We start from the raw sequence: 24,763 nt of genomic DNA, 5'->3' as shown, positions 1-24,763 counted from the left end.
TTGAACCTTACATTAGTTCATTCATACCTTTACATATATATTTTTTTCAGTACAGAAACGGAAAAAATCACCTACTGACTGACTGGCTGGCTGAATGAAAAATACCGGCGTCAACCACACACTTAAATAGCTATATAAACAGAAACCTGTAGGCAATAAAGATTTTCCGGCAGACCCTTGACCACTCTCAACCTCAACTTAATTACCAACCAAAGCCTTAGAAGTTACCAGAACTTAATTAATCCTTTCCCCTTTGTTTTAGCAATCAATAAATCCGCAATTTACCAGCTAAGTAACAGAACAAGGTTGTAAAACCACAAGTTTGTTGTCATGGGAGTTGTAAGTGATATCGATGGGAAATTGTGGAGTGTCTGTAGGAATATCATGTTACCTGGCGTGTGGCAGTGGAAGTATGAAGTGGGTAGAAAGGGCAATGGAAAAATTTAAGCGTCATTTCAGGCCAAAGACGTCTACTGCTGGATAAAGGCCTCCTCCAAGGTTTGCCTCTTTTCGCGGATTAGATAGATAAAAGAGGAATCGTTTATTTAACACAAAAATACAATCATACACAATGAAACGATGAGAACTTGATAACGAATGACATAGCTGCTATTTGTATGCAGCATAAGAAAAATAGGAAGTTTTCAATTATGTAGTGGCTATTTGAAGTCCAGAAACTATGATCTTTTCAAACAACACTTTTCAAACTATGATCTTTAAACCTAAATTCCTAGTCTAATCTTCTATAACTCTATGGAATAATTACACTGCGTCTAAACTACAGCTCTGTGAAAAGTGAAATGTTTTTAAATGACCATCTAATTCATCAAACACTGAAAAGAAAAACCCATGTTCATTATTATCAATCACATAACAACAGATCATCGACATAGCCAATAAATCATAAAATTATGTTCACACCCTATTAACTTAGTTAATGAGCGAATGTGTGAATATGTATTAGTGTTAAATAACTAACTATTGGAAGGCATGCGGTTATGTTCGAGTTTGTTTAACTAACTTACTATGTACGATGGGCGAATCGTGCGCAACTGGGTAAAGTTTTCATTCATAAATTGTCTAGTAGTGGAAATAGCAATTGTTTTAGTATTTTGTAGCTAGTTTATAATGTCAGGGTTACGGATATTTGGATTAGTAAACGGGACTTCTAGAGCTTTAGGATGTAAACCAATTGAATCATGTTGAATCATGTTGTTGTCTTTCCCAACTATGATGGGGTCGGCTTCCAGTTTAACCGTTTAACCGGATACAGCTGAGTACCACCAATGACCAGTGTACCAGTGAGTGTACCAGTGAGTGGAGTACCAGTGTTGTACAAGGAACGACTGCCTATCTGACGTCCTCAACTAGGTAAAACTGGTTGTCAGATATAAAGATGAGATGAGATGAGATTGTCAGAAGAAAGATTTTCAACACAGCCGGGACCTACAATCATGTCCTCTGAGTATAAACCAATTTAATTAGTAAGGAAAATATCAATTATAACTGGATAAACATATTTTAAATGCTTACAAATAATATTTATTTGAAACGGCCTAATTAATGTAATATGAGGAAATGATTTATTTTTCTTGTTTTTTTTCCCTGTATGAACATTTTTTTGTTAAAGAAATGCTTATTAATTATTTTAATTAATCAGTTTTTTTTAATCAAACCTGTAGTACAAAAAACCCATGTTGTCTATCATATCATTGGGTGTGTAATTTATACCTAAAATTACATGAAGCTATGTTGAACGCATGATTCTCAATTTGTTGCGGATCAGTAGAGGTCTAGGTGTTTCATAAAAGAAAAAAACATTTATCTGATTGCTTACTACCATTTTAGCAATTAAAATACATGAAAACAAGGTTTTATGCTATAAGAATGATGAAAGAAGGTTTTCAGAAAAGCTGATAGCATACTGATACTTTAGCTACGGTTGCTGGGAAGTTTTATCACTACCGCTTCTTCTTTCCAGCCATAACACTAGGAAGTGGTGGAAGAAGATCATTTTTGAGGATGCTGTACTTTCTGACGTGAAAAAGTGCATAATTAATTACTCTACTTTATATGTTCAATTTATACTTTTGACATTATTTTATCTAAATACGATTGATACGATTACTCAGTAAAAACCGGCGCCACTCCGTCAAGACGTCCGGCGCCCGCGCATGCAAGATATCAAGTTAAGTAACATCAAATAACCGTTAGTTGACAAGTAATTAGATCTTCCTATAGACTGTCCTCTAAAGGCATCGACTTGTAGTCTTGGCCTTACTTGTGGTAGGGTTGGCAAAACTTACAAAAAAAATCAGTAGAAAATTTTCAGAATAGAAACCATACATAAGAAGGCTCCGAATCAGAGTTTCCGGATTTTTTTTATCAATTTAATAGTCTTACCAATGGGTATTGGGTTGCCCGGGTAACTGGGTTGAGGAGGTCAGATAGGGCAGTGATAGGGCAGTCGCTCATTGTAAAACACTGGTACACAGCTTCATCCTGTTAGACTGAAAGCCGACCCTAACATAGTTGAGAGAAAGGCTCGGAGGATGATGGAATCAATTTAATAAATATTTCAGATATTGCTAGGTATAGGAAGGAGATGTACCACTTTTTTTGTAATTTTACACCTTTAGTTATGTTTTTTTCTCTTTTTTTGTGTAGATATATTCCGACACGCTTCCTTGCCAACGCTAGTACCCACTGTTACATATCTACCAAATTGATTTATTATCCTGCATGTCATTGTGGGGTCAAACTTAGTCTTAGTCAGTCCACGGATGGGTGACCGCACCCTACACAAGTTCTTCCATGCATCAGAGAACACGAAAAAAGAACCAGGTGTTAGCTTTGAATATCTTTCACTAGTGGTCAAATAGGTACCCGAAAATTAAGTCTGCTCAGGATAATTAATTCTTTTAGTTTTAGAATTAGATTATTACGGAAATGGTAGGTATTTATTCTAAAGCTAATCGTGAGTAAAAATTGGTAAAGGTTGCATGAATTACCTACACTCGAATCACTAGCGAATGGAGCCTCAAAATTTTCCCAAAGCTTCTGTTAAGTAAATCCGTACAGATAGACATTTAATTTTGAAGATATTGATTTAGGTATTGTTTCACATTTTTTAGTCCAGTTAAATAATCCAGTGTTTCTTTGACAGCCCTAATTAAGGTTTATTCCAATCAAGTAAACAAATACATGGAAATTGTAGCGAAGTCAGTTTGAAATAACTTCACGCTGGTACCTTTGAGCGCAAAAAGCAAATACGCTTAGCTCCATGCGCGTGCGCGTGCGCTTTTTGTGAGCTAGGCAGAGTTCTAGCTAGTAACTGTAACGCACGTAACTTAATGAGAGAAAGATGGGATTATTTTGAGAATTTAAAACGTCTTTGTTTGATTTCCAAAAATCATCAACGGCCTAGCCTAGCCTTTCTCCAAATATGTTGGCGTCAACTTTCAGTCTAATCGGACATAGCTGCGACTGCCTGTATGACCTCCCCAACCAAACCAGTACCAAACCCCACCCCTGGTATCCAAAAATACTTGATTAAAATAAACAGCTCTACAGGGTTGCTTTAAATCTAAAATCACCACCTCCACTTCAGACGCAGTAACAGACCATTTAAAAACTTGAAGAAATAACAAAACACTGTTGTAAAACAATTAAAGTCGATCACGCACGATCATGCTTATCATGACGAATCGCCTCCATCCATCATATACATCACCAACTGGGATTTATTGAATGGCTGTAACGTGGGAAAAACAATGTTCTATATTACTTCATAAACAGCCTGAAAGTCTATAAAATATTCTGGACGCATCCTTCTTTACCCCTATTCGACTTCTTTCAACAAAAAAATTATATTATCTTAAAATTTCCTCTCAATTGAATACATTTGAATGTCCTATTCAGGCTAAGAAAACGATTCGACCTTCGTTAGGTTAGTTGACGATTATTTTTACTAAGGGCTGATTTTTCAATCGCCAGATAACTGCTATCTGAGGAATATTTTTAACGTTTTGACAGCTTTTGTATGGAAAATATGTCAAACCGCCATATTTATTCCTCAGATAGAAGTTAACTGATGATTGAAAAATCAGCCCTTAAAGTTCTAAATTCTTTTCACTTAGTTACGTTATAATTAAACTTACGATATATCCGTAACTGTGTTTGAGAAGCAGTTTCTTTCCCAAGACATCTCTTACGATAAAACTTGCAATATTGCATCTTAAAGCAAATTACTAATTAATGATCATGTTCTTTAATTAAATCTTCATATAATTAATATTAATTAACACGTTGCTAACAGATACCCGTTTATAGAGAACTGCAGCTTATAATTACATACTATTTATTTATTTTTTGTTCCTTATTTACTCAAACGTTCTTTGCTTAGGTATTTTTTTTTTTAAATCATCCGACTTTTTTTCATGACAATGAACTCTCCGACTGCGCAGTGCAAGTTACTGCAATATTTATACATATACCCAAAACGATGAGTGAAATAAATTATACTTGTTATACCACGTTCAAACAAACAGATTTTCCAAAATTACTTTTTTTCTCAAGAAAACATTTCTCTGGCGCAGCAAACCTCACAAACCAAAAAATATTTTCTTAATAACATACAGCAGCTCAAAAGAAAAATAATTACGGATTCATGAAGCAAACTGATCAACAATATAATCTTAAACCAAAAGATTCCAAGTCGAGAGTCGCTCGAAAACATTACAATAGACACATCAGTGGAATAACAATGTATACAAGAACACGTTAACACAACCCATGTTAATATTTAACGCCCATACAAACGAGACTTACCTGTTTACTTTAAACAGAAGTCCGACGGGGGTCATTGCGTACCAAAACTAACGAAACACTTCACAAAAAAACAATAAATTTCCCAATTCCGTCACTTCAAAATAACAAAAACAAGAAAAAAAATCTGAATTGGAAAAACAATAGAAATAAATTTCCCAATTCAGATTGCACTTCTATTTTTAAAATTCGAATTTGTCGTTCTATTTTTGCCGCACTTTTTTTTCTTTGTTCTAATTTTCAAATTCCGTTTGGATGAGGTTTTCCGCGTTTTGATCGATCGTTTATTCTGCTCTGTTTTTCAGAGTGGGTGATCGGTCGTACGCGTGTTGGTCCGTCGACGCTCGACTTACTTCTGGCGGAGTGACAAACAATGGATCGGTGAAGACTAATTATACAGGTTCTCTTTATTAGCTGAGACAACAGGTGGGAACTCTGGTTACATTGTTGCTGGGACGTTTACTTGTATCTACTTTGAATAGATGAGTACCTAGATATCCGATGCTTATTGATATGCAGTTGAGTTTTCATGAAAAGTAAGTGATCTGATGTGCACTTTCTGAAATGTGCATGTGTTAAAGAATTGCAAGGCCTTTGGTTATTTTTTAGTATAAATAGTAAAATATTTGTTTGATATCATTATTATAAGTTTTCTTCATTTAACCCCACTGTTATTTTGGGTTTACTTTTAGTAACCCTCTAACAGTTCAGAAAACTGCAGTTTTCCTGAAAGAAAAATTTACAACGTAGAATAGGTGCTATACCATTATTACTTAGTTTTTACATAGTTAACCGTCTCGGTCTATATTTTTTTTAATTTAACAAAATTACGTGATTAAAACATAAAAAAACGTTTATTCATTTATTGTGTTCCTCTCATCTGTACTTACTCCAATTTTCCAAAAAAAAAATAATCTTTAACTTTCAAGTTTAAAAAATCTTCCTCTCAAAATGACATAAGCACCATAACTTGCATTACCATTACCCATAACCCACGTAATGTGAGGCTGTCGACTTCTATGTGCTTACATATAATATGGCTTTATTGCCGCCTGCCTACACCGCATCCGCGCACGCGCACCACAGGATGTTACGATACACCAACTTAATCATACAACCATGTTCACCCTTATTGATTGCACAGTAAGGTCCAATTCGCAAAGGTTAGGAGCAAGTGGTAAGGTTGCAAAGGACCCCTCATGATGTCATGGTTCAATATTTCCTCTTTATTATTAAAAATCATATGTTTTTTTTTTGTAAATACTGGTGTTGAAATATGGCTTCAGTATATAACCTTAATGTTCTGGCACCAAGCATTCTAATATGAATGCCAATCACAATTTGCAATCACCTTAAAAAATGACAGACAAAGACACCTAAATAAATCTAAGTAGGTACCTGTCCATGAAAAGTGCATGTCAATTAAACTGTAAATGTGTCAAAAGGATTCAAGGGAAAATAAGGACAAATGATGAAAAACAACTGACTGACGAAGATCTAAATGACTGACGCAAACCAAAAGACCGTCGAAAAACAAATGACAGTCAAGCAAGACTTCTCCAATCAGACACAACCAAAACCGTTCCCCTAACGACCCCTTCAGCTAGGTATTCCACAAATAAGCAATCATAAAGGATTGATTAGCCCGTGTCCAGGAACTAGGAAGCTGGTTTGTTATCGCAAGGGCCCCAGTTCGATTCCTGTTAGCATTCCTCGGCGCTCGTAAAGCGAGAACAATGCGGTGTTTGATTCTGAACTTATTGACGGGTCGCGTTTACTGCTCATTTGCATTCTTTTAGTCGGATCTTGAAGAATATTTTACTGTTGTTTGTTTTTGGTTCATGAAAATGTTATGTTTACCCAATTAAACGCGTATTATTTTTTATTGATTTAAGTTAGTCGGATTCACTCCATATTTTTTTTTTCATCAACAATTTCATTTTTCATTACATTACCTACCCTATTATTTACAAACCTACTTAACTACCTTACGCTATCTTAAAATGTGTCAAGTTATTTATACTTTCTTTGTCGTATACTTAATTTGTCGTGTGTGTGAATGTACGTATGTGGTCATGGACATTGTCTCAAAAAGTAGTAGCTCTTCCGGTAAATATCAAAGAGCTCGCAACTATTTCCAATCTTCACAAACAAACATACATTACAGAAACTACGTCATTCATTCAACGCTTCAACTATTCACATAGAATTCCTGTCTTCAAAATTACCATGAAAATGACTAAGTACAAACTAACTTGCATAGTATTATGTATAGCTTGATATCACCGATAAAGTAAACGTCCGTTTTGCTTAAAACAACTGTTTACTTTGAAACTTGAACGTGAAAATTCATAGTGCAGTCTGACCTAGTCTGACCTAGTGACATAGTTTCTTGGTGCCGTTGACAGTTGCTACCAAACAAATTATATTTTCGTCAAACTTATCATCATCTCCCGAACCTTTTCCCAACTATGTCGGGGTCGGCTTCCAGTCTCACTGGATGCAGCTGTGGTCTAGTGTTTTACAAGTAGCGACTGCCTATCAGGCCTCGATAATTTACGGTAAACTGACAGCTGTCAACTGTCAAAACATTCAGTACCACAAACAGTTGTTTAAGGAAAACTGCCGTTTATGTTGTCGGTGGACTTAAGCCTTGTTTGCATACCAACTGCTAACTTACATGACAATAGTGAATAGTGTTGCAACACTACAAGGTCGAATGACTGAGAAATAACTCTAGAACTTTGAACTTTGTGTTTTCAGTTCAAACTACATTTTCTACATTGGGTTCAATAACTATTTTGTAGGATGAATTCCTATTTTCTAAAGGTTTCACACAAAAACATCATATAACAACTTCAGAACGTTTTATACCTCGTTCTAAAAATAAATTATTGACGGATAAATGACGAGTTGTCTTAACTTGCATTTAAACAGAATTAATTCTAAACCCAAAGAAATAACTAAAGTTCAATAACTTTTGAACTCATAAGAAAAATGTTTGAAGTGAATGAACGAATGAATGGGTTACATCTTCAATACTTACTCACGTTTTTGTGCTTCATTCAATCTTTTAGAAAGTTTTATGAGCAAAGAAAACTTCGTATTTATAAAGAAACACAATAACTGTTGTCTGGCGAGCTTCATCCAATGCAATTGTCATCATCATGGTTGTATCTGCCTATGTAAACTGTTGGTACAGGACTTGTCAAATAACTTTTCATTAATAAAGTTGGCAACAATCCAGTCTATGGGACATTCAAATGTCAGACTGCAAGACTCCGGCCTCTTCTCATAATCAAAAAGAATGAACGTTAATTTATTATTTATTTATTTAACCATTTATGTACACATTAAATACTCACGAAAGAAGAAGAAGTAACATAAAATAGTACAAAGGTACTGCTTATTTCTAAAGAAATCTCTTCCAGCAGACCCGTAGTTGGAGAGATTATTCACTACGATTGCTTAAGGATTGGTCTCTGGTATCGAGTAAGGTACCACTTTTAAGCACCTAACAAACTCTAGTGCCATAGTTTTCTCAAATCGATCTGACATGCAATTTTAACGACTGTTACTGGACATTTGGGAATGGTAGCTTTACGTGCCCTCCAAGAAACGAGGTTGTAACACCACCAACTACTCAACTCAAGGCTGCTTTGTTCCAAGCGGATTGGTGATATTTGTACCTGTATTTACTCACGTAATGACGCACAATCTCCTCAATTTTCCCTTAATCATGAACATCTAAGCAATACCGCTATCTGCGACATATGAGCACTAAAACAATAGAAGTCGGTTCCCAAGAGTTTCATTGTTATACCTGACTGCTCTTACAGTAATGTGATAACTCAGGTAACGGCGCCTCTTTAATTGATGGAAAATATAGATAGAACACTATAAAAGGGTTTGTGAAGAGAGGAACTCGTGGTTAAGTCATAGTCGCACGGGTTGGTTGAACACAAGCAACTTGGCGCAGTCGATTCGTGGATGGGTGACCATCTATGTTATAAAGTGTTCCGGAAGGCAACTTAAATTGTTGAGTTCTGGCTACATCTTTGGCAGTTGTTATGTTTCGGGTTGTCACAATCTAGAACGACGGCAGACGACCAGTTTGATCAAGGGGTTTTATACTACCTAGGATACTAGATTATGGAGGTCACATAGAAGTAGCTCTATGTAAATCACTGGTACTCAGCAGCATCCAATAAGACTGGAAGGTGATTTCAACCCTGTTAGGAAAAGGCTAGGCAGATGAAGAAGTTTCAAGGACTGACATAGCGTTTGCTATACAAATCCAGCCCTTACAATCCTGTGCAAGCTATGCATTTATAAATACGACTGCTACAATTTTGAAGCAAAAACTTTTGAAACCTGATGGGCACCTGTTGGCACCAATTATGGGCAGTTGTTTAACTAGACATAGCGACCTTGGATGTGATGTGTTCAATGTCGTTTGGATGGTCTTGCTTTTATTTGTGTGCCATCGTTTAATCAGAATGTGGCAGCTGTCATTCTTAGAATTATATATGTACTAAGATTGGTGTTGCAGGTCTAGTTTTAAAGGTATGTTTTTTAGTTCAGGGAGGGATAGATATGCAGCAGTATATCAAATATAAGAAGCTGTCTACAATCTAATCAAGTGGAGGTACATAACATACTTACCAATAAAAATATATACATAGGTAGCTGAACATTATTGTAATTGCATATTTATATCATCCCTAATTATGTCTGATTCTACAATTTTCATTGAACTTGGGTGCACTAACTATTTGTAATAATTTCATAATATGAAGTATACACGCCTTATTTGTGCCAAGGTAAAGAAACTCTTGCTACAAGTACCTTCAGAAATCAACCGAGAAACAAAAGACTCGCGACAGCAAATCCCATGGATGGCAATAAAGTATAAACAATACTACATATACCACCATTGTCAATGGGAAAATGGGAAATTGGCGACAACTAGCGTTCATAGCGACATAGAGAAACCCATGAGAAATAGCTTGAAGCTTTAGAAACTATTGACAGTAATAATACGTATTACTTATAAAGCTAATGAGTTTGTTTGTTTGAACCACGGAGTAAGGAAAGATGAGCGGAGATGCTATATTGCAGGTAGGTCAGGCGCCTTCTTCTAGGTCAAATTCGTATGATGAACTAACATAGCTTTTGGATTTTTTGGGACATCTGACTGTTATGGCACCTCCGCTAGTCATATGTTGTCTATGATTCGAACACGCTGGAATTACTGGTACGTATTTCCTAAGACCATTAGTACAGGTAACTGGGTAAGGCCTAGGGGATATTTTAATCAGGAAAGGAGACCCCAATAATTTGGTAGGCAGGACTCGGTAGGTCAAACTTTTACTTTGATGTTCACATACATATTTGGCCGATATTTTTTTCTAGATAAAAGTAGTATATTATTGAAATCTAGTTTCAACCAGCAGTTTTAACCGCTTACCGTGGGAACTATTTCACGTAACCCGATAAAAAGTTTCAGCCTTATTCAGCTTACTAATATTAGTATAGGTAGCTTTAGGTATCACATAAACACTCACTCTCTTTTACTATTGGTTTATGATGAGCCCGACTGGGTCCATAATAATACCCGACACTATCTCCCATTGCAGCTATAGCAGATATTTTTATAGCACCTTATATACCAACAACTTCTATACATTATGATTCGCAATTAACCTCCCCACTCAGAGACATTTAATGATTAAGTCGGAATGTCATACAAATCCTTCACTAAGGAATGGCTTAAGTAATCATTAAATGTCTCTGAGTGGGGAGGTAAGACTTGAGCAAGGATTGAGTATTGAAGATTTTCAAGAGCCGATTTTAATTGATGTTAATCTTTTTGTATGTACAACTCTCTCTGATAAGACGCGCATTCACGGATGGTTCGGCGATACAGTTCTAATTGGCGTGACGACACGCCAACAATTACCATTTTATATTATTTAAGTAATACTAGTTGCTTTACACGATTCCATTGAACATCTTTAGAAGTCGTTACAGGTAGAAGCCAGTAAGTCTGACAATCAGTCTTACAGGGTTACCCGGGTAACTGGGTTGAGGAGGTCATACAGGCAGTTGATATTTCACAAACACTGGCATCCAGCTGCATCCGGTTAGACTGGGAGCCGACCAAAACATATGTACTTGGGAAAAGGCTAGGCAGATGATGACAGTTACTTTACATGAACGATTTTAACCACGTCCTAAAGGAATATTTCCTATAAAAATCCTATAAACATCTTTGCAACAACAACTATTTCATAAATAGTTATTCAATTTAATACAAAATTGAAACTACGTATTTTTAAATAACCAGTGGCTGATAAAAAGGTGAAGGAAAACATCTTGAGGAAACCTGGACTATATAGTCTGAAATCACCAACCCGCATTGAGCAAGCGTGGTGATTAATGCTCAATCCTTCTCCGTGTGAGAGGAGGCCTGTGCCCAGCAGTGGGACGATAAATAGGCTGTAACTAACTAACTAACTATTTTTAAATAAGCGTGCGAACTTAATTAACATACAAATACTGACTTGTCGCTTGAAACTAACAGCGGATAGAAATACTTATGCAGATTTTTCTCAGAATCTTCAATCACAATCTCTGCGTACTAATACCTATGTTTGTTTGTTTGTAGCCTATAGGCTCCAACACTACTGAACCGATTTGTAAAATTTTTTCACAGCTGGTTAGCTAGTATATCCCTAGGCTATATTTTGCCCGAGTACGGGACGAAGTTCCCTCTCGACTAAGATGAAACCGCGTGAAAACAGCTAGTAAGAATATTATAAAGGCAAAAGTTTGTGAGTAGGTATGTGTGTGTTTGTTACTTCTTCATGAGCTAGCTTGCTCATGAATTGCTACACAATTTTGATAAGATATTGTATGTTTCCTGCATAGATTTTTATGCAAATTGTATAGATTCAATTGTGATGCTTATAGGTAACATTGTAATTAATTCGCACGGCTTTACATTTTATTTTATTGTGTTTTGTTTTGAGAATCTTCGGCCATGTTTATTTTTAATGTTCTAGTATTATGTATATACTTGATACTAGATTATTCCCGTGAGTACAGAGTAATTGCTATTACGACAAGATAAAATCCGCTGTGATGTTACCCTGCGTTCAGCACCAAAATTTTATAACAGTGGCTAACTATTGCTGATCTACAAGTATATTTACTTTCTTTTTCAGCTTACACAGCAACCTATTTCGCAGCTACATTCCTGCCTATTCCGTGTAGTTAAACATGAGGGAAAAATCCCTCCAAAAATTCGAATCGCTTATTCTACTGCTCAGTTTCATTCTGTCACGGTGCAAAATATTTGAACAGCTCCATCCATATACCTAGAACTTACGTAAGCTATCCTACAATTATCCAGGTGAGCGGACGTGCTACACGTCCATTAGGGCTATCTTCCTGACCACAGGTTCCTAGGGAACTATGCGGTAATACGCGGCTTGATGTCACGGTCAGCTGCGCTAAATATTGTCGCTGGACTCACTATGTAGGCTGTATGGGAATCTATATTGTCGTTGGACCAACAATGTATGCTGTCAGCTGTGTATGGGAAACTGTATGATTTTGTATGTAAATTGTAATGCTATGTAATTATGTAATACGCTGAACAAAATTCATACGCAGTATGATAGATATTACGTACAAGAAGAGAGCATGTTGCGTCGACTCTAAATATAATTGGAATAAGTGCAGGCGGACCTATGCTATAGTATTAGGTACATTCGGGTGATAAGTTGACTTGGCACTTTCACGGCAAAACTCCAGAAATAATTAAAATGAAATAACACAGTTATTCTAGAGAGCATGAGAAAGGACGTAGATTATAACTAAGGTGGGGAAAATACAGTTATTTTTGGATGCGGGCCTTTGAAATCCCAAGCTACAGTTTAGAGCCCTTTTCAAACACATTACACATGCAGAGGTCACAAAATTATTTCAGTCGATTTTAATCGGTACTTTGATCTTATTCATTAAGTAAAGGTTTGATTTCCTTGAATTTAAGACAAAGAACTTGAAAGATCGTTACTTAGTAATAATAATAACCGATTGATAAATGCACTAACCCGGCAGCCGTATAAGGTTAGGTCCTAATGTATGTGCGATACGATGCGTAGGCGCAGGTTTTGGATGGTGGGAAGGATTACCCAACAAACAAAAAATCCTCTCATAGTGGCTAAAAATGCCAAAAATAAATTTCTTGTAAGAGCCGTATTAACGCTAATAAGGGTGCGTTTGGGCACAAATTACAAGAACAATAACCTCAAAACCCCCTTATATTTGCTTTATTGTCAGCTTTTTTTTCTTATATGTACTTTATTATAGCAAGCGATAAGGGAGTCAAACTAATAAAAGCAAAAGGATTTGCTCTTAAAAACCCAACCAACCTTATACTAGTTTTATAATAGCGAGCAACAAGGGAGTAAAACTTATAGCGGCAAGACAAATTCTATTTTAAAGCTATTCTCCTTAAAAACAGTGTTTGAGATTCTGCAACAAGTGTTTTGTTGAGTGATTTTTTCAGTTTGGCAGCGTCAACGAGTATTTTAAAGAAAACAAGAACCATGATTAATTTCATTTATTTTTTTTAGTGTACCTGAATCCGAGAGTATATTGTGCTTGTTTATTGAGAAAACTGTGTGGGAATTCAAACGTATGATGAAATGTGGTACAAAAAGTGTAATTATATCAACGCGCCCTTGAATTTGAGTAGTTTTGACGTAAAAATGGGAATAATTATTAAGGCATGTTTTTTATAAAGCTTTTACAAGGGTAATATCATTCTCACAACGTCTATTAGAAATCTATAAGATTATAAGCTCTGTAATGGCAACATTTATTCCATCTGCTATCGCCATTTTATCTACCGTTAGGGTTCCTTTCATCATTCCGTAGCTGTATTAATATTAGCTATGTTACATTTTAGGTATTATCACAATGGTCGTATTTACGGAGAAGATCTCAATTTATGTCTTCTTCACTACCACTACCGTTATATTCTTCTTGACTAATTTCCTGTACTTCATTGTCATCTTCCATAAAATCATTGACGGAACCCTCAAGTGATTTGTTGGTATCGGGTTGTCATTTTGTAGTATTATACTCGTAGCAGTAGAAGTGGTATAAGAATATTTTAATATGACCATCTAGAGAATAAAACCTTTTTAATGACTATGTAAGTGATTATGGATTGCATTCATTCTTGTAAAGACCATATAAAATGCAGAATATTGTTTGTTGGGTAGACATCTTATGAAATGCTCCTATGAGTGTAAAAGTATCATAGTTAGCTTATGCATTACTATTATAAGAACAATTAGCCAAATGAAAAGCTTTTATGAGGTTTTGAATATTATAAGGCTTAAAAGCATTGTAAATGCGCTTATAAGAATAACACATTTTCAATCCTTATTATAATCATGTAATTTGGACTTGTTATGGTTAACCCAACCAAATTATAAGAGTAAAGGTAATATTAGCCAAATCTTCTTATATTGTGCCATAATAAGGAACGTTGACATAATGAAAGCGATTTTAAAGCAACTATAAGAAATTAGACCTTAAACATAAAATTTTATAAGAGTAGCTTGTTTGTTGGGTAGGTACTTATATGCCACGGAACTACAAAAATTAATATTTATGGAGTACATGTTTTTTTCTTGTTCATTTTTGGCTCTTGAAATCTATTTAGAACCTTCGAGGTCCCTTTGCGGGTTTCGAAAACTCGATAGAGTGGATAAGAATGATCATAAACCGATTGAAGGATACGATGAATGACAAAATCGATAAAAAACATATCGATAATCTCAAACTTTCTTTTTCAGTTTAATCACTCTCTTAACCGCGTCCGGTCTTAATTACAAAGAAGACACAATACGGCTGTTATTTGTAATTATCGCTAGAAATACGTCAATTATTGGACGCCTGGAATGCTGATTGTAACCTAGATACTACATGAGACGACAGCACGCTATTACGACACGAGATCTGTGCGAAAATATGCTAATTAGCACTAATTAATACTTTGAAAATGATACCCAGAAAGTCTAGCGTTAATGCTTGCTAATCGTTGTTTATAATGTTCGCCGCATCTAACTGATCGCAAAAAACTGAAACAGTCGCAAAGAACTGCACGGATTTTAATGCGGTTTTTACCAATAAGTAGATAGAGTGATTCATGACGAGGGGTGGCTAGTAAACCCGAAGAAGATAAAAGAAAGTTTTGTTCTTAGTGGTACTTTGTTTGTCTTATGTAAAAGCGTGTTTATTGCTCTTATTCTAGTGCAACTTTTATTAACAGTACCTATTACTAAAAACCTTAAGTGGAAAATGCAAGCCATAAGTACCATATCCGCAGCAAAATTATTACAGCGGCGTTCAAAATTTCCGATAAATTATCTCGATTTAATTTTCAACATAATTGAATATCTTCGTGAACAACTTTCGTGGGTGTTGTTAAAAGACAGCGTTTAGTGCAGGGACTCCTTAAATATAGTGGATTTTAAATACAGATAAATATAATGCAAAAGCAAACGCAAGACATCATCTTGGTCACCCATCCACGGCTTGGCCGCGCTAAGTATCTTTACCGTTGTTCGATCGACCCTTGTAGCTCAGCCTTGCTCTCCTTCGATTCAATGAATATTTTTCCACCATAAGGATATAACTGTACCATGCAAGGAGCCATCGAACCAGTTTCAACCGGAACTGGATAATGACAGCCCCAACCGGACATGCGCGGGCGCTGGTCTAGCCACCTTATGCTAAACGTTTACCGTTGATCATGTTTAATTAGAGTAGACAGAGTAGTTGACCGGCCTTGAACTTGCGAAATAGGATGCTTTGGTAATTAATCAGGAGCAGTACCTAAGTTATCTCTCTATCTTCTCTCTCTCCCCCTCAATTTGGATCTTTTTTGGGTTCAAAGTGAAGCAGCTAATCCTAGAAAAAAGGTCTAGGGTTGGCGAACGAAAGTTATGTCGTAGTAAAATAATATCGCAATTAGGTACTTAAACTATGTTTTTATGACTAGGCAGGTTAATCATCTCTTCCACATAGGTATACTGACTCGTGTTATATGATAGCCTAATTCAAGCAGCATGCGGAAACAGTCCCTCACGTGTTCTTTATGAATGAGCAATAATATCTTATCTATTTAGTAGGTAGATATTTTGCACCCATACGCATATGCTTACCCAAAATGGTATGAGCTTGCAAGTGTTAATTGATTAGCTCATAAAAATAAGTCAGCTTACACGTGCATTCATGGGAGCTGTCACGTACGATCTAAATGGACAGTGACAGATGATTGCGAGCAAATCGCATGCGCGACTACTGTCAATGGGAACAAGATGGGCCACCTTATTCGTTGTTAACATTACCGTTATTGGTTTTAAATGATTGTTTCCTTTATTTAATTAGTAATTATGGCAGTATCTAAATTGAAATCCAATCAGATAAGTTTACTTTTATTATATTACGCTATACCAACCCTAGGGTCGAAAGCACCCCTTTAAATGATTAGGTACAATCCCGGTTAGGATAAGGATTAAGGAGAAAATAGAAGTACATAAAGCTCACTTATTTACCTCGTAGTCTAGCTCGCTTCAAGTCTTTACAGGTATTTTATTCTAACTTCCCCAATTATTATAAAATGATAAAATACCTCGATTATCGTGGGAATAAAATCGCGTGCTTTCCGACTCTTACCCACTCGTCTCAACGTCAATAAATCAAGACAGTAATTATTCACGTCAGTGTAGCAAAGTGAAAAATGTGCAAAAGATTTATATCTCCTTTGTTATAAATTAAAATTGTCGGATAAAATGTTAATGGTTTACAACGATATTAATTCACACCTACGTGCCATAAACTTTGCTTCGTAATTGAAATGCGTTACTTTACTAACACTTACTAATATTATCAAAATTCCAAAATAACTCTATCTGACAATCTTTGTGTCGCGCTTTCAAGCCAAAACTACTGAACCAATTCACATGCAATTTGGTTCACAGATACTCTTGACCGGGTGCAGGACACAGGTAGAACCACGAAGAGCAGCAGGACCAATTATGACAGACAACGACAGGTGTTTGTGCGAGTATTGTGAACTTCGTATGTGGGAACGGAAAAGTTATAGTCAAGCAAATAGCATGCGTACACTGTTTTGAATTAAACAGACAATAGGGCTGTCATGCGCAAAAAGCTCGTGACAAAGTCACAACCGCACGGGGCAACTTTAGCGCTTTTGGTACGGGGATGATTTGATTGATTAATTTGGATCTATGTATACCATCTATGTCATAGCAAGTTATTTTGTATTGCACTACGTGCGTAACTTCGAAGTTTGTGAAATACTTAATGCCTTGTCGGAACATCGCGCGGAGGGGTGCACTTACTAATACTAATAGTGCGAAACTACGTAACATGGGAATCGCTGAGAAGTGTACTTGGTTACAAGAGACTAGGTACCTAATTGCATCTATTAATTAATTCCAATGCAACATACTTAAAAAGCTCATAATTTAGTTATGTCCTAAGGCTTTAGTGTTCACCAGCCCTGTGTGTGCGTGAGCGCACGTCTTGGTATTTACTTCCCAATATGGAAGCAGGAAGCGCGCTTTGGCAGCCGGATACACACTGCCGAAACATACGCAATCATAATGTAGAATTGTTTTATAGAACCTACGTGAGTAGGTACTAGCTTTCAATACTCACTTTTATTAGACTGGGAAAATAACTGAACCGATTCGGGTGAGGTGCAGGGACCCAGAGAACATTATTAAACTCTCTTTATCCAAGTATACGAAGCATATTATTCCTCTAACTGCGGATTACACGGATTTTTTCGGCAAAACAACGGATGCTTTGGTTATTATTGTTATCCGCAGTAGGACAAGAGTGATGAACTTAAAAGATTTAATGAGTTAAAAAAACTGTACCGTTAAAGGCAAAATGTCGTAAAATGTTCAAAAGTTAACTTTTACCAAACTACCGTCATCTGTATTTACATTTTACTTCCTTTAACCAAAGGGAGGGCTTTGTTCAAAAACTTCATGAGTTATGACATTAAAAACTCGTAAATTTTTAGCTGTGACAGTGTCTATGTTACGGCTAAAGCCCGAAGTGCAACTACACCTAGTTTTAACCTTCCTTATGAACTTCTCCTATGTACTCCTTTATTTACTACCCTTATGTCTTCTTATCTTATGTGTAGCTGAATCCGGTTAGTCTGGAAGCCGACCCCAACATAGTTGGGAAAAAGGCTCAGAGGATGATGATAATGTGCTTTCTTATGATGATGATATACTCTTTATTATGTACACCAATTCAAAATTTAATCTGAAGATTTTAAAGTCGGTGACACAACGGGCGGTCATATCGCTAAAAGCGATCTCTTACAGACAACCTTTGAATGGATTGAGTATGTGCTCCCTTATGATATTTTCACGTAAACACCCTCTGGAATTTCGACTAGTTTTTAATGAAGAATTGCACATGAGCATTAGGGTTTTATAAGGAAAACCGAATGCAAATACAGCTAGTGATAAATAATTATTTTAAAGATATAAGTGGAGCTAAATAATACTTATATTATTTTAAGTAAGTACCTGCTCAAGGAGACGAAGATAGGAAGCGTCGCCATCTTATTGGACCTGGAAAATAATTAACTTTAGATAATTGGAGCGAGATTCTAGAAATTATCTACCTATGTTACATATTCCTTAATACCAGGCAATTGGGTCATCACAACATAAGCAGCCTACTTATAAAACTAAGTTCTGATACTGTGTAAGTAACTAAGGACTAGGTACTGAGTACCTACATAATTAGGTAACTCATCTTTTACAGCAGTCTTACGGGGTAAAAAAAATAAGCTGAATTAAGAAACTGGTGGGTAATAACGATAAGGCTTGCTATTTAAGGATACCTACTTACTGACCGTTTTTAGCGGCCACTTTCAACAATTCAATTATTAGGTAAGTATTTTAATTGTCTAACTGATAATAAAAAACTTGGATCGTAATTAACCAGCTGATCGAACATTGTCATTCTTCATTCAAATTGGGCTACCGGATACGGCAAGCATAGACAATAGAGCGATTTGATAGTCACCTTATCATTGTGTTAAACAATAGCTTTTTTGACATCTTTGTCTTTCGCTCAGTTAATGATTTTGAGCTATTTCATATCTTTAAGCTTTTTAACAGTTCCCTGGTTGTATTATGTTCATTGCCCTTAGATTGTTTACTAAAACAATCTTCTTAAATGCTAGATTTTACTCCACAGTTATTTAAGTATATAGGTACAGAAACTACCTACATACTAACACCAACACTACGCAATTTTATGCTTCTCCATAATAATGCATTAAATATATAACCAGTGGCGTAGCGTGGGTATCTGCCGCCCGGGGCAGTTGTCGATTTTGCCGCCCCTTCCCGTGTATTTTTTTAAACAAGTTTTACTGGCCGTTTGTCATTTTTAACCGACTTCAAAAGGGGATTTTTTTGTATCGACGTTAAAAATCATCACATGACCCTTCCCGCTGTGGGTTAGCAGTGGTGAGGGAGTATCAGACTCTTACTGAAACCGTCGTGTTCCGTCGAAGGCCTTTTATGTTCCAGAGCCGCGGTAACTCTTTCGAACAACCCGCAGCCCCGGCAGAAGGGGGAGGTTCTCAAGTAGACTTTTATATCTTTGTTACTTGAATTCTTGAAGGTCTTAAAGTTCCAAATGCGCGAGCGAAGCGAGCGCGAAATTTTTATCGGGCTTAAACCAAATATTACGTAAAATTTAGCCCAAACGTACTTAACTTTTTGTTTATTGACAGATGCAAAAAGAAGGGCATAACGTTTTTGAATACGCGAGGGAAGCGAGCGCGAAATTTTTATCGGACTTAAAACAAAAATTACGTAAAATTTAGCCCAAACGTACTTAACTTTTTGTTTGTTGACAGATGCAAAAATAAGGGCATATCGTTTTTGAATACCCGAGCGAAGCGAGCGCGAAATTTTTATCGGACTTAAACCAAAAATTACGTAAAATCTAGCCCAAACGTACTTAACGTTTTGTTTGTTGACAGAGGCAAAAATAAGGGCATATCGTTTTTGAATACGTGAGCGAAGCGAGCGCGAAATTTTTATGGGACTTAAACCAAACATTACGTAAAATTTAGCCCAAACGTACTTAACTTTTTGTTTGTTGACAAATGCAAAATTGAGCGCATACAGTTTCTGAATACGCGAGCGAAGCGAGCGCGAAATTTTAATTATTTTTTATTTAAGACTCAAAACCAAAATTACGTAAAATGTAGTGTCACGTGTGTTTTAAGAACCTGACCATAATTAATTTTAAGTTTAAAAAGTTTCAACTTTCTTGTTTAATGTTTTGTTATTGTTAGACAGTTTTATGTAGTTGCGAACAATTTTTTTTTAATTGGGTAAATTTTGCCGCCCCCTAAAAGATGCCGCCCGGGGAATTTGTCCCCCCTGCCCCCCCCACGCTACGCCACTGTATATAACTACCACATAAAATCTTAAATGAACTCAATAACAAAATAACATATTCAAAACTCACAGAAAACGCTCCAAATTAAAACCGCCAACAGTGGGAACACATGCACTTCACCACCATTTCATATTCCTTGAAATACTGTTTTCATATTAATTACAAACACGAAAAAAATTAAGCACAAAAACCATAGTTTCAATCGTCTAATAAATACTCCGATAAAAATTGAGAGAAAAAAAAACGACACACGCGCGTTCCATAAAGGTCGCATCGTTACTCTATGGAAAAAGCGCGCCAGTTTATTTTCATTGAAGCTTTGCATGGGGTCGCGGCGACTATAATTTGGTTCAACAAGTGGGTAACATTATCGTCTCTGCGCATGCGTGGTGGTCTCGCCGCGTAACTACGCAAATAAGTGTATTGTTGACTAGAAATAGCGATTTCGCGTGGGGGATGCAAATTATACGCAAGCTATCGTGTACATTATGTAGGTAATTATACGGTTTCCATTGAAAAGCTAACGAAAGTTCATGGTAAATATGCCGCGACTGTTCTTGTAAAACGATTGTAGGCCGCGATTTTCCTTTGCTGATATCTAGAAAACTGTTATAACAATATCCTACCTATCGCCTGAAATTATTATTATTGCAACCAATAAATTTGAAACTTTTAATATTTTGCTAGTATCAATCTGAAAGGAATTACAATTATTTTCCTTCACATATCACGTTATCATCTGCCTGGACTTTTCCCCATTGTAACAAACTATTCAAGAAATTGTAATCCATAAAGCTTTTGAGTTTTTTTATTCCTAGTTACTTCGATGACGGGTGCCACAGGAGGAAGTATGCTCGCCCAAGCATGGCGTTACGGCGGTCGAGTTATGGTGCCCTTAGACTTATGGCGTTTTATAAATACTTAATTGTATTCTCCATGTACCTGCTGGTAATACAGTATGTTGTTAATTCCCAGACTAGATAGTATGACAAAAGTATTTGTAGTTCTGTAGCCTAAGTATCTAGCAAGGCCCAATTCGCAACAGTGGACATGGGAGATCCTGCAGTTCCTGAGATTAGTTTTTAAACAACTTCCATGTTTATTTTAAGGGTCAAATACAAAACCCTGAGTGTCAGAGAATAGAAGGATTTCTTTTCAGATCTCTATAGTTGATAGTTTCAATAAGAAAAAAATCGAAGCATGGGAACATAATTAGGTATCTACATATGAAGCCTTTTATTGTCTTCAACGTCAAAATAAACTTCATGTTATAAAAATCAAGAACACCCCTTAGTTAAGCTATTTTAAATCAGGACCTATCCACATAAGCGTGCCATTACAAAAACTGGCCAGCACGTGCGGTTCTAAAGTTCAAGAGGGGATGACCTGGGTAGACCTATGCTTTATAGACCATTAGCCACTTCATAAATAAAAAGATATACCTACTTACCTTAGCAACGCTACACGAAGCATGACGGTGAAGTATAGGTAGGTACTTACCTCCTTTATTATGGTTTTATCATTGTCTTATTATTTAATTTTGATCTAATTAATTCCCTTACGCCAAAGTTTAAAAAGGCATTTTTGAAGGTTTCGAAACTTTTTTTTATTTTCGAATTCTCCGAAGACGCGGGCAGAATGGAAGGAAAACATCCGCGTGAAAATAATAAGAAGAAACTTTTTTATTTATCTAATAGGTAGGTACATAATTCAATTTCGTAGTTGTCTATTATTTCATTCACGTAATAGATCGTTAATTGCCCTAAAATAATTTTAGTAAACATAAATATTTTCTTTGAATTTGTTCATTTGTTTTCAAATGGTGGGAAGCACCTCTCAGGTCTTTTTATCACACACTTAGGATCTTTACAGTAACAAATGTTTTTCGGTGGATCTGAAAACAAGATAAACAATTACTATTTGTTAAAAATAACATAGGTAAGACAACGAGTTAAGAATAAGTAGGAATACAGTAGCAGTTTAAACATTATTTGACTGCAAAACCTCTATTGTATACTTATTATATTTTTAAGGGCTGAAACTCTGTTAAGCTAGCACTGTCACTTCGCAGTTTCAGGCCTAATGGCCTATGCTCCACCAAATCGGAACGGAGATGAATAAACAATAGAATTTCTAAGCTCAGGGATACTACCGAGAAAAGTGCCACTGAATAACTGTCTTCTAAGGTATTTCTGAATATGAAAATAATGAGCTACGCCAATAATAAACCTACCTTCAGTCAAGTCATCATTGTAATAAATCAATATGGCAGGAATATGCATGTTCTCAGCCAAAGCCACATCGCTGAACCGGTCTCGTTCATCCGGAATACCGTTCTCGTCTAAAGTCTTGTGGAGACACAGACCCTTGCCCATGTAACGCCAGGAGTAGGACATAAGGTGACTGTTGTGTGGTAGGTATCTCATCATGATCTCATAGATAGTTTCTTCTGAACATACTTCCAATGTTACTGTTGAACCTTAAAATGAAGTGACTTTCGAATCATCATCATAATACTGCCTTATCCTATTAGGACATAATTCTCCTGCCCTAATGGTCATTTTATAAGGGGTTGGCGCAACACCCGCCCGTTTTTACCAAAATCTCTTAATCTAAGTGCCACTTAGAATAAGGGCTCTCCCAATTTTGACATAAATAACTATGTATAAGGGACACCTAAACTTTGGTGAAAACGAAATTCTTATTAAGTGTTCCGTAAATGCTCTTAGGGGATCCCTAAATTTAGGTATTTGTTGGTGAAAATGGGCATAAACCCATAGAGTATCTCATAAAATTAAATGAAGAATTCGGGCTCAACTGATTCGTTTATAAAAATTGATGCTAAACCGAAGTAAAGTAACTATTAGGTACGTAATCTGTGACTATACTACCAGTAATAGAATACCTAATAATCACTCATATTAACCGTACTGAAATACCTGTCAAAGTATTAGTTATTCTGATGGGCCTAGTTTTAGCCGTAGCTTTGCCCACCACATATTTGTCGCTGGACCACCAGGGTTCCTCAACGGGGCGCCACCTGGTGGACGGGACGACAGGCTGGCGGACACCATGGCCGTGAATGTGGTATGGCACTGACGAGCCGACGATGGGATGGGTGTAGCGTTTCCACTCGCCGTCTTTGAACCAGTGGCTTAAGTCTTTACCGGCGTATGCTAAGATGGTCATTGCCAGCTGTACAGATGATAAATTAAATTAAAATTTTCAGTTAGATGGTTTGTTTCTATTAATTATTACCTTAAAGGTGATAACTAAACTTTGCACATGACTGTTTCTTTTTCATGACGAAGTCCAGTCCATGAAGAACCTTTACATTTGAAATTGATAGCGTGTTTATACTTTATACTTGATAGCTTATATTATTACTTTATACTTGATAGCGTGAGGGAAACGGAACCAAAAGATTCTTTCACATTGATTTTTACACATTAAAGGATCGCCCCTAAGACGACCCACTGACCGATATGGCTCCAGACTTCAATGACGTGAGAAATCTAGGTAAAGTAGTAACGGTTGGGCCGTGGACTTTCAACGAACTTACCCTTTTTCCATCACAATAAAAATACCCCTGTTTAAAACAAGGGCAATACTCGACACAATTATCGCAGTACCACGTCTTAGCGAGGCAGGAACAAGTCTTGACGCATTTGCAGACTTTGAACTGCTTCTCAAGCCATTTCGTCAAGTCGTAGACTTTCCCATCGATGCTGACCCAGCAGTCGCTCGCTTGGTTATGGACTGCAATCTCCGCTGGAGTGTACCATTGCTGTTTAGTATACTTCATTGGGTATGCCCGAAGGTATTTTTGACCCGGTATATAACATTCGAAAATATTTTTTTATAACATGTCAAAATTAGGATGCATTTTTTTTCTTTTGGAGGACCATAGACTACAGTGTTTTGTTGAGGTCAATTTGTATTAGAACTTTTTGGATTCATTTTAACGCAAGAGATATTTATAGAACACCGAGTCAACAGCTAGGAGCTACTACATACGGGAGCAGGTAAAGAAAACTACTTTTAATTTTAACATTAAAGATATATTAATAAAATAATTATGGTTGCGTACGCCAAAAAAATATAACTGGTCATTTCTCTATTTCTGCAACTTCTCATTGAAATTATCTTGCCAATCAGACTTTTGAAATACATAGGTACAACTGTCTAACGAATTATGTGGAAAAGAAGAGTGTAATTTTAAATGACAACGACTTCATAGCATTCCATGCAAAATAAAAGTAAAAAAGATTTGAGATTCATTATTTATTTTATTATCAAACAGTCAAAAATAATAATTACCTAATTAAAATGCAGTTATTGGACCTATTTTCAAAAATCTTTTTCGCCATTA

The 24,763-nt window shown here is 36.2% G+C and overlaps 2 protein-coding genes across 3 annotated transcripts in view; both read right to left on the bottom strand.

Moving 5' to 3' along the window:
- Nucleotides 1–18,536, bottom strand: part of LOC110369716 (TNF receptor-associated factor 4) — a 91,618-nt gene extending 73,082 nt beyond the window's left edge. Inside the window, exon 1 of one of the 2 annotated variants that reach the window (XM_064036232.1) lies at nt 18,492–18,536. In XM_064036232.1, coding sequence (XP_063892302.1) covers nt 18,492–18,526 — 35 coding nt within the window. In that variant the 5' untranslated portion in view covers nt 18,527–18,536. Of the gene's footprint in view, nt 1–4,830; nt 5,161–18,491 lie in introns of those variants that run through there. The other variant, XM_064036231.1, reaches the window with a different exon arrangement.
- Nucleotides 18,537–22,049: 3,513 nt separating this feature from the next.
- LOC110369746 (cytochrome b5 domain-containing protein 1) lies at nt 22,050–24,278 on the bottom strand. The gene is made up of 4 exons (XM_021325292.3): nt 23,954–24,278; nt 23,331–23,586; nt 22,625–22,870; nt 22,050–22,285 (listed from the first exon to the last, which is right to left on the bottom strand). The coding sequence occupies exons 1-4, from the start codon at nt 24,194–24,196 to the stop codon at nt 22,197–22,199; spliced, it is 834 nt and encodes a 277-aa protein (XP_021180967.3). The 5' UTR covers nt 24,197–24,278; the 3' UTR covers nt 22,050–22,196.
- Between the last annotated feature and the right edge of the window lie 485 nt (nt 24,279–24,763).

The sequence above is a fragment of the Helicoverpa armigera genome, chromosome 9 (genome assembly GCF_030705265.1).
Source record: "Helicoverpa armigera isolate CAAS_96S chromosome 9, ASM3070526v1, whole genome shotgun sequence".
Classification (NCBI taxonomy): Eukaryota; Metazoa; Arthropoda; class Insecta; order Lepidoptera; family Noctuidae; genus Helicoverpa; species Helicoverpa armigera.
The sequence above is the reverse complement of the archived record's forward strand: the minus strand, read 5'-3'. Positions and strand labels throughout refer to the sequence as shown.